Consider the following 10812-nt stretch of genomic DNA (forward strand, 5'->3'; position numbering starts at 1 on the left):
GTAATGTGGTTGATGGTGATGAGGGGTGGCTCAAGGGTGATGTGGAAATTTAGGGTTTTCTCCTCCTTTCTTCAGGGGAACAACAAATCCCTTTGACTCACGTGGAGCATTGTCTTCTGCCATCTCTTTTATGGAGGGTTGTCATTAGAAGTTGAGCATTGCTGGTGTGTGCAGTGTCTTTTGGAGTGTGAAAATGTAATTTTAAGACTCTGGATATAGTCCTGAAGCAGATAGTATAAAATAGAAGAGAGTTAGTTTAATAGAAGCTTTTAAAATTCTTGTCAGGCTGTCTAAAATCTCATATAGGCTTTAAAAAGACCAAAACAACCAAAACCAGAAGGCTGTTGCAACAGAGGTGATCCCAAGTAAAAATCTGTTTTCGACTTCTCGTATTTCATCCCTGGGACTTTGGAAATGATGCATTCATTCCTGTGAGAGATTATACACATGCTTTACTGTTGAGAGGTGCCTCCGTTTTCACTTTTGGGTCTCGTAACTGCTCGCCTGTTCCTGGCTTTGTTTTTGCTGATGCATTTAATAATTGATGCTCTGATCTCTCCTTCAGGTCGAGTTGGACAATGTCACAGGTCTTTTGAACCAGTCTGACAGCAAATCAATCAAATTAGCAAAGGACTTCTCTGCTCTGGAATCACAGCTTCAGGATACACAGGTGAGAGCTTTGGAAGCCAAGGCAGCTGTGTGTGGTGCAGCCAGTGTCCATTACAAATTCTAAAGTGAGAAATCACTCTGGACACCATTAAATACTGGATATACAACACTTCAAAGGATTGGATCTGGCTGGTTTTTGCTAAGGGGTTATATTGCATGGCATTCAGAGCATTTCTGCAGAAACAAGCTGTTTATCTTCCTTCCACTTCCTAAGTATGTGAAACATGTAACTTTCTCTGTCTTAGATTTAGAAGTCCTCCTTTATCACCTTTCTGCTAGAGAGCTCTTTAATGCTAGAACCGCACTGCAATACTAAGTTCTTGTTCGAGATCTTCATAGTCAATATTTGATAGGGGTTTTGTTTGTGTGTGTGTGTGTGTGTCTGTGTGTGTGTGGTTTCTGGTAAATTTGTAAAGTTAAGCAGAAAATTTTATTTCCCAGTGCATGTTGGGGAAGTGATAGATTCAAATAATTTGGTATTTTCTCAGGAAAAAATCATGCTTAGTCTTATTCTTTGGGATAAAACAACCATTTACAGTTAATAGACTGTAAGTCTTTTGGTAAAGCATGGAGTACCAAGCAGAACGTTGGAAGGGAAAGAAAGGAAGAGCGTGCCAAACCTCAGATACTGAGTAACCTTAAACAGTCATTGATGTTCTGTCTACTTATTCCTGTTTTTAAAAAACAGACTCAAAGGTAGTGCACTATACAAAAAATTACGTACTAGTTTGAAGACTGGTCTTATTAGTCTCTACAGATCCTTCAGCTCAAGCACTGACAGCATAAGTCAATAAATGCTGTTGATAAATGACCAGTGTCTTACAATTCTGCTAAGACTAATGTTGTTTTTGATCGTGCTAAATCACTTTAGCCTGTTGTCTGTTTCTTTGACACTTGAATATGAGAAAGTCATGTAGCAGAGTACAGTCACGCTATTGTTGGGAGAGGTTTTAATGCTTTGTATGCTACTCGGAGGGCTCCAGAAAGGACTGTGGATGGCTTGTGTAGTAAAGTAGTATACTGTAATCATTAGAGTGCACGAGAGAATAGGACCCTTCTGAATATTTTGTTTCTATACTGACTGTCTGGAAGACAATTATTTAAATTCTGGCTTTGGTTGTCTTATCTGTGAAATAAGTTGCATACTTAAACTCAACTTCAAAAGTACTCATTCTGGAGAGAGTGGGTGAGGATTGTGAGCCTTTAAAGCCAAGGATCAGTGCTGAATTCCACTGGGCTGTTTGCTTTATAGGAGCTGCTGCAGGAGGAGACTCGCCTAAAACTGAGCCTCAGCACTAAGCTGAAGCAAATGGAGGATGAGAAGAACAGTTTCAAAGAGCAACTGGAAGAAGAAGAGGAGACAAAGAGAAACCTGGAGAAACAGATCTCTATTCTTCAGCAACAGGTACAAAATCTGCATCCCGTAAACCAATGACTTTTGAGAGGAAGCATAAACGTAAGTCTGTCTTGAAGGAAGTAAAATCTAAATGCAGAATTGACTTCTAGTAGCAGAACCCTTCCAGGGAAAGGGTGATCCTGCTGATTTGGATGAGAGGGGAAATGGAGAGGTCTCTGATGATGATCACATGAACTGCTTGTAGATTTCTATCCAGGAATCCCTTTGGGAATTCAGTCCTACAGTATTATTTGAGGGGGGAGTAGTACCTTCAGAAATGAGCAGACTTATTTCCTCAACTTCTGCTACTGTATAGTGTTATCTGTGGCGTAGCTTCATGTGCTATCTTTTCTCTCCTTCAGGCAATAGACGCAAAGAAGAAGATGGATGATGGTCTGGGCTGCCTTGAGTCAGCAGAGGAAGCCAGGAAGAAGCTGCAGAAGGACTTGGAGGGCTTGAGCCAGCGTTATGAAGAGAAGACAGCTGCGTATGACAAGCTGGAAAAAACGAAGACCCGCCTGCAGCAAGAGTTGGATGACCTCGCTGTGGACCTCGATCATCAGCGGCAGATTGTTTCCAACCTAGAGAAGAAGCAGAAGAAGTTTGATCAGGTATGACTTCAGTCACTGGGCATTCAGTAGGTGTATCTTATCATAGCATCATAGAATGGTTTGGGTTGGAAGGCACCTTAAAGATCACCTAGTTCCAACCACCCCTGCCATGGGCAGGGACACCTTCCACTAGACCATGTTGCTCAAAGCCCCATCCAACCTGCCCTTGTTGACGGGTCTGCTTTAAGAATACCTAAGCAATGCTACTTGGAGAATGCATATTATTTCTGAACTAAGGCATAGCATATAGAGTGGAGAAATAAGCTTTCATAGAAGTAAATTAATACTGTTCCATGCATAACAAGTTTAGTGATGCTCCTTTTCCCAAAGGGATAACATTTATATCAAGACCAAGTTCAAAGTGGTGTTTGCAAATCATCTTTGAGGGAAGGTTGGAAAGAATAGATTGGAGGCCTAGAGACTCAGAAGTTTGTTCACTTGGGGTCAGCACAGTTACTAAAGGTGGGGTGGCATGCTTCATTTGTTGAAGCTGCATTTTCTTGGTTCCTTCTATCCATGGCAGAACACTATCAAGAAGGCAGTAAAGAAAAAATGCATGTTTACCTTGTTAAAAATTTGTCAGTAATGTCTCAGAATACTGATGCTGTGCTCTTGTAGCTATTGGCAGAGGAGAAGAACATCTCTGCCAAGTATGCAGAAGAACGGGACCATGCTGAGGCAGAAGCCCGTGAGAAGGAGACCAAGGCCCTCTCCCTGGCCAGAGCCCTGGAAGAGGCCATAGAGCAGAAAGCTGAGCTGGAACGAATCAATAAGCAGTTCCGTACAGAGATGGAAGACCTGATGAGTTCAAAGGATGATGTTGGGAAAAGTGTAAGTATGAAGTTGAAGTATCTGGGCAGGAAATGTCACACAGGTGATACTGTTAGTTTAATACTGCAAAAAGCTTATGCTAGTGTGAACACAGAGGGATGTAGTAGAGAACACTGCACACACTGTGAGTTTGTGAATGTTATGTTTGTATTACATTAGTAAGTGGGAAAGATGGGTTGGAAGAGCTTGGAAATGACCCAAATGAGGTAGTGGCAAACTGAAAATTAACTGCTATCATTGTGGCAAAGATAAAGGTATGATGTGAGCCTGATACGTAAAACACAGGGATTAGCCAGGCAGTGGAACACAGTAACCCCAATATTTCAAGACAAAAAATGTTATGATAAGCAGGAAGGAAGAAAAAAAATAATCGGAGGCTAAAAAGTATTTTATTGAATTCTGTCAGAACCAGAGGTGTCCAGCTCTGATAAGTCTGCAGTAGGTCAGGACTGAGCTAACAGATGCTTTTCTTTTTCTCCCCACCACCACACATACATGACCAGAACTAATAGGTAATCATGATTCATACTGGCAGCTTGCAGGTATGCGAGCAGCTGGATTTGAGGGGTATCTCTGCCCTAATACAGGGGACAGATTCAGTGTGTTGTATCCCATCTGATGTGAGTGGCTGTTCTTAGACTTTTTTGCTCTTAGGATAGGTGAAATTGTCTGCACTCTTTGAGGAAACCTCATGTGTGGTACTGTGCTGTAGGTCCATGAGCTGGAGAAGGCTAAGCGAGCCCTGGAGCAGCAGGTGGAGGAGATGAAGACACAGCTGGAAGAGCTGGAAGATGAACTGCAGGCCACAGAGGATGCCAAACTGCGTCTAGAAGTGAACCAACAGGCCATGAAGGCACAGTTTGACCGTGACCTCCAGGGACGTGATGAACAGAATGAAGAGAAGAAGAAACAGCTGATTAGACAAGTAAGAATTGCTCTGTAAATCTTGAAAGTGTTCCGTACACAAAAGCACTTGTGTCCAAAGATGGTTAGACAGACACTGCCAATCCACAGATTCTTGTTAATGGTAACTCTTCAGGCAGCACTGCAAAGCTGTGAGAGACTTTTCCCCTTGTGTGCATAATTGTTCAAACAGCCTTTGGCTATCAAAAGAACCCGTGTAGCTTTATTAGTGAGGAATGTTAGCCCCATCCCCCTGCCAGGAAGAATGAAAACAAGTCACATGCTTGCACTTCTGTACAGTTTGAAAGGGGGATGCGAAAAGCGGCTGTTGGGAAATCAAGGAGCTGAAATGCTGATGCCTGTTTTTCTCCATACAGGTGCGAGAGATGGAGGTGGAATTGGAAGACGAACGAAAACAGCGCTCCACTGCTGTAGCTGCCAGGAAGAAGCTAGAGATGGACCTGAAGGATTTGGAAAGCCATATAGACACTGCTAACAAGAATCGTGAAGAAGCCATCAAGCAGCTCCGCAAACTGCAGGTGAGACACTGCAACTGTTTTAGCTGTCAGTGTAGAGCATTTACCTAGGGAAATGGGATACAAGATTTCACCTCATGAGAACCATGCTTCACTGTCACAAGAGCAGCAGAACCTTGTAGCAATTTACTGCAAAAGATTTATTGGCATTTCAGATATCCTTCTAACCCTGATCTGCCTGTTTAACTCCCTGGGAGACAAGCTGTAGGGAAAGTCCACTCTAGTGCTTTGCCTCATGTCAGTGGTTTGGAAAGTATTATGGAGCTGCAACGCTAGAGGGACTTAAATATCACTTAGGCCTTCTCCTGCCCCAAGACAGGTCTGTTACGCCTTTGTAATTCCTACAGGTATTTGTCTGATCTGTTTGTAGGAAAAACTCCAAATCGTCCCTAGGCTGTCCATTCCATTGCTTCACTAGAAAGCTTCCTGTACCCTCCCTTCCCCCCTCTTTTTTCCTGCAATTTAAGCGTTCCTGTTTCCTTCCATTACTACTTCTCTGTGTTACTTGTGAAATGGGAAAAGGATGGTTCCTCTTCTTTTTAGAGCAACCTTTTTGGTAGCTGAAGATTAATGAATCCCTATTTCCATTTTCCCTCTCCGTGCTTCCTGTAAGATAAACAAACCCAATTTGTTAATGTGGACGCTCTGAAATTCATCCTTTTTTGTTCTCCCTTTTCAGGCACAAATGAAGGATTACATGCGGGAACTGGAGGACACACGTACTTCCAGAGAAGAGATCCTGGCACAGGCCAAAGAAAATGAGAAGAAGTTGAAGAGCATGGAAGCAGAGATGATCCAATTGCAGGAGGTAATGGAATATGCATGCAAGTCAAGGGTTTGTTCATTTTCTTTGGCCAAGAACAAAGTGTAGCAGTCTAAGCTGGAGTGGTTATTTCCTTTCTTTTGTACTTTTTGCTGTGCTTAAATACAAAGTCCACTTCATGCAGAATTTGGCCCTTTCTTGACAGCTATAGGAGTGTGCAAAACAAAGGAAGCTGTGCGGTGGGAGGGGAGCAGACCATGTCTTATAATTATGTCTGGATCTAGCTAGAGACCGTACCACCCATTACCAATAACTACTTTTTCCTATGCTGCATTAATTGGTAGCTTCCCATTGGATCACTGACCGTCTCGTTTTCATTCCAGGAACTTGCAGCTGCTGAGCGTGCCAAGCGCCAGGCCCAGCAAGAAAGGGATGAGCTGGCTGATGAGATTGCCAACAACAGTGGTAAAGGGTGAGTAATGTTCCCTGTTTAAGGGTGGAGGAGCTGGTTTGAGAAAATACTTTGCAGGCTGTTATTTTTATATAGACTGCAGCATGCACTCTATCCTCTCTGCTCCTGAAAGACTGAGCTTATTTTGTAAAATGAGAACCGGCAAGTTTTCCCCAAGGCATTAATGCCACCAACACTACCTTAATGCTTCTGCGCCCTATAGAGCACTGGCCATGGAGGAAAAGAGACGCCTGGAGGCCCGGATAGCTCAGCTGGAGGAGGAGTTAGAAGAAGAACAGGGCAACACAGAGATAATCAATGACCGGCTCAAGAAGGCAAATCTTCAGGTACCTGTTCAGGCTTCATGTGCCAGTAGGGGCTCTCTAGTCTGTAAATTGTCAGACTGCACTCTGAGTAATGCCAGCTGCTGCTTTGTGTACAGCACAGGCCCTCAGAAGTCCGTAGATGCAAGCAAGATGAAACACCTGAATACAGGTGGGCAGTCAGAGCTCATGTTAACTCACTGGTTTTGATAATTTAAATCATTGGGTAGCTGGAACAATCTCCCAAGTTTATAAAAAAGGGACTGAGAGGTTGGTTTTTTTCTGTATTAAGGGATTATGAGAAAGATGATCTGTAGCATGCTGCTCCAACTTGGCATGCTGAACAGTGCCACAGTATGTGTGGAAAATGACTTTTCTGCCAGTTCTATGCTTCTTGAAATGGACTAACCATATGGAATTTGTTAGGCTGCTATAGAAACCATGATCTTAATCTGCCTGTTCTCTGCCGTATTTTATCTGCCTGACTTTGAGAGTCAGGCATGTTGTTTTCTTAGCGCTCCAAAGCCAAGGAGCTAGGCTGATGGTTTTCCAAACGGTTTTTCACTCTGGTGGATGAGAGCATAGTTCTCTCCTTGGTTGACTGTCAGCCAGAGCCCTGGCTTGGAATTGGACTGAGTTCTTGCCCTTTCACCCTTGAAAGTCAGTATTTTTGAGCTGCTGCTTTGTAGTGGAAGTAGACAGACAGCAAATAAATGATAAATTAGTAAAACACACGTTTTGGATCCACTTGCCTCAGGACTTTTGTAATTCACTAAGACTGATAATTACTGTGTTAAGTGCCAAATCGTGGCCTTCGCCCTGGAGAGCACTGAACGTGATTGGCAAATTTAGCCCTAAGAGGAGGTTGATAAACCTGTTATTCAAGGAATTACTTTGAAAATCTGGGTAAACTTCAGATATTTTGATAAGTACCCTGCCTACAGACAGCTCCCTCTGCATCAGAGTTATTCCAGGTATTCGGCTCACCCTGAGGGTCCTTCTTCTTTGCGTGTCAGCATGTGTCTGAGAAATAAATGGGCCTTTCAGGCTGGAGCGCTCGATATGCTGAGTACTTCTTCTCTCTGCAGATTGATCAGATGAATGCCGACCTGAATGCTGAGCGTAGCAATGCGCAGAAGAATGAGAATGCTCGCCAGCAGATGGAGCGCCAGAACAAGGAGCTTAAGCTTAAACTGCAGGAGATGGAGAGTGCAGTAAAGTCCAAGTACAAGGCTACCATCACGGCCTTGGAAGCAAAGATAGCGCAGCTGGAAGAGCAGTTGGACATGGAGACAAAGTATGTCCTAGTAGAAACTCCGTCTGTTTTATGAGCCTCCACCCACTCTGGCATTTTAAGCTCTTTGAACAAATTCCTATTTGTCTGAGTGAGGGCTTCATCCTAGATATACTGGGTAGTACAGCAGTAAGATCTTGGCAAACCTTCCTTGTTTTTCACTGTAGAGACTTCTAGCTTCTTCCAGAATTAACCACCCCTAAAACTGCAGCTGTGATACACTTGCTGCCCCTCTGTAGCTGCAAGAAGGGTCGTATCTGTGTGACATCAGTGCCTTTTGGTCATTTCTGGGAAACATTGCCACCCATCCCCTTTTTACTAAATTAGGAAGACTTTTGTCATCTTCCTTGTTTCTAACTTGCCCGAGTGAGGTCATCTTGTTGGGGACAATAGGAGATAAGTTCTTGTCTGAGCATCACTGTATTTCTGTGTAGGGAGCGCCAGGCTGCCAGCAAGCAGGTGCGCCGTGCTGAGAAGAAGCTGAAAGATATCTTGCTGCAGGTGGATGACGAGAGGCGTAACGCTGAGCAATTCAAAGATCAGGTGCGTATAGTTACCTGCAGCATCAGTGAGTCTTCTGGTGGGAGGATTTCCCTCTATGACCAAGGCATCATCTGCATGTAAGAGGGCTCTAGCATTAACCTTCCAATGGATTTCTCTTCTTTTCCCTGACTGTGATAATTACAAGATGATACAGATGAAAATGTAATGCTTTTAAGGAAAAGCTTGGAGCTGTCAAGCCCTAGGCAGCTCCCTTCAGAAAGGGAAGAGGGGGCTTTGGAAACTCTGCTTTCTGCTGCTCTAACTACTGTGCTGTAACTCTGGGGAAACACTGATCTTTTTTTTTTTTTTTTTTTTTTTTTTCTTTCCTTCTGTTTTTGTCCCCCTCCATACATGCTCAGGCGGACAAGGCAAACATGCGCTTGAAGCAGCTGAAACGCCAGCTTGAGGAAGCAGAAGAGGAGGCCCAACGAGCCAACGCATCCCGTAGGAAGCTCCAGCGTGAGCTGGAGGATGCCACTGAAACAGCTGATGCAATGAATAGAGAAGTCAGCTCCCTGAAGAGCAAACTCAGGTAAGGCAGAGCATTTTGTGCAGTACCTTGGCAGCCGGTCCAGCGGAGTCTTGCTGTAACTGCCCACAGTGGCAGCTGCCCCCAGTAAAAGGCGTGGCCAGGTACTTCCTTACCGCTTTCCAGAGCCTGCCCTGTTTGGTGAGTTCAGTGAAACCTTGTGTTGCTGACGTACTGTCTGTCCTTCCCTAGGCGTGGGGACCTGCCGTTTGTCGTCACACGTCGAATTGTCAGGAAGGGTGCAGGAGAGTGCTCCGATGAGGAAGTGGACGGCAAGGCAGATGCTGGTGATGCCAAAGCTACTGAATAAGTCCTCCCATTTGACCCAGGTTACACGTGATGGAGTGACCCATCCACCCTCCCCTCTTCCATTGGACTTTCAGCAAACCCTCTCCTCCTAAATTGGCTGGGGATCTGCAGAGCAAGCCCAGCTCTGTGTATCTGGAGCCATCGGGCATCTGTGTTCCTAGTTTCCTCCTCTTTCCAGTTTCCTAATCCTCTTTGTATTTAATGCCAAAGAGTCGGGGCTCTGAAATCTGACCAGCAGTTTGGCCACTACAAAGGCCTGTAGAACTGTCCGTGCCATGTCTGCTGGTGAATCCTTACACAGTTTGGAGGGAGTGGGGTTAGGGAAAGATTATTTTTGCTGTAAATCTCCTTTTGTCTTTGATTCTAGCTGCAGGGAAGCTCCTTCCTGTATTCTTTCCCCTCCCTCTTTGTTTGCTTTCGGCAATCATGTTCAGTGACCTCAGACTTCTGCCTCTTTTAATCTGCCCACCCACATGGTTTGGGAGCAGTTTCAGGAAAAACGGTGTGCTTTGGCCATGGCAATTTGCCCTTTCTTCTTTCACATGTTTCCAGGGAGGGGTGAAGAGGGAAGCTCCTCTCGGGACCAGTTACCTGGAGGACTTGCCAAAGTTGTCTTTTTTTTTTTTTCTTCTCTTCTTATTTTTACTGTCCGGACAGATCTCTGAAGTGCAATGATGTCCTGTTAGTGTCTCTGCCTCTGAGCGGTTTCATCTAAGGTAGCGTGGACCAGTAGTTAATGACAGGCTGGGGAAGCAGAACAATGTCCTTGTGCTTGTCTGAGAATCTCTGGGGGACCAAATATATTTAATGGTAATAGACAGAATCTAGGGGAATTTAATAGGGTAGTGGGCAGAGGGTGGGGATAAGGGGAGGGAAATCCCTCTTTTATTGACATGTCCAAGCCTCTTGCACCTGCTCTGTAACCAAGGGTTGGGATTAGTTATTGTGCACCATTGACTAAGAGTATATTAAAAACCCTTTAATCTGCACAGATATATGTAAGGCCTTTGTATCTCTCGTAATAAGTAATTAAGAAAAAAATAAAGGTCTTTATCACTGCCTTTCTATTGGGACCATGGTTATATATAGATAGTCTTTACTTTTCTACACCGTACACTGGTTGCTGGATTTACCTGTATTCTTAACCATATTGTATATGCTGCATTTAGACCTACTTATGAGCGAAGTAAAAATAATTAAATATGAAGCACCATACTGTATGCCTGAAGCGCTCTAAATGCAGGAGCCTCGTGTCCCAATTGCTGTCACAAAAAAATTTAATTTTTTTTTTTTTATATATAATAAAAGTGCCTTAGCATGTGCCTCAGCTGTGTGTCACCACTACAGTCAGTAATGGTTTACTGGTGCTCCACTGATGTTACCAATAAAGATTATCCATGTGCTGCAGTCTGTGTGCGTGTGTTGCCGTTCCCCCCTTCCCTAGGTGCAGTGAGGACCATACGCGTCGCCTCCAAAACCGGCGGCTGCGGTGTCAGAGCATCGGCCTGTCCCGTCAGCAGCGCTGCAGACCTCCCCTGACGCCGAGCGACTCTCTGTAGCTGAAGTCAGGCGTTACAGCACCTTCGGCGTGTCACCGGGGCAGCTGGCAGTGGCCAACACCGGGGATTTTGGAGGACGATAATGCACCTTGTTT

At 44.4% G+C, this 10812-nt stretch overlaps 1 protein-coding gene across 1 annotated transcript in view; it reads left to right on the forward strand.

Moving 5' to 3' along the window:
* The window catches only part of MYH9 (myosin heavy chain 9), a 72408-nt gene extending 61843 nt beyond the window's left edge, over nt 1-10565 (forward strand). Inside the window, exons 29-41 of the mRNA XM_030040493.2 lie at nt 566-670; nt 1922-2074; nt 2428-2676; nt 3295-3507; nt 4220-4432; nt 4788-4949; nt 5626-5754; nt 6093-6181; nt 6384-6507; nt 7572-7780; nt 8212-8320; nt 8680-8852; nt 9042-10565. Of these exons, the coding sequence (XP_029896353.1) occupies nt 566-670; nt 1922-2074; nt 2428-2676; nt 3295-3507; nt 4220-4432; nt 4788-4949; nt 5626-5754; nt 6093-6181; nt 6384-6507; nt 7572-7780; nt 8212-8320; nt 8680-8852; nt 9042-9159 (2046 nt within the window). The 3' untranslated portion in view covers nt 9160-10565. The remainder of the gene's footprint in view (nt 1-565; nt 671-1921; nt 2075-2427; nt 2677-3294; nt 3508-4219; nt 4433-4787; nt 4950-5625; nt 5755-6092; nt 6182-6383; nt 6508-7571; nt 7781-8211; nt 8321-8679; nt 8853-9041) is intronic.
* The last annotated feature ends 247 nt before the right edge of the window (nt 10566-10812 follow it).

The sequence above is a fragment of the Aquila chrysaetos genome, chromosome 17 (assembly GCF_900496995.4).
Source record: "Aquila chrysaetos chrysaetos chromosome 17, bAquChr1.4, whole genome shotgun sequence".
Classification (NCBI taxonomy): Eukaryota; Metazoa; Chordata; class Aves; order Accipitriformes; family Accipitridae; genus Aquila; species Aquila chrysaetos.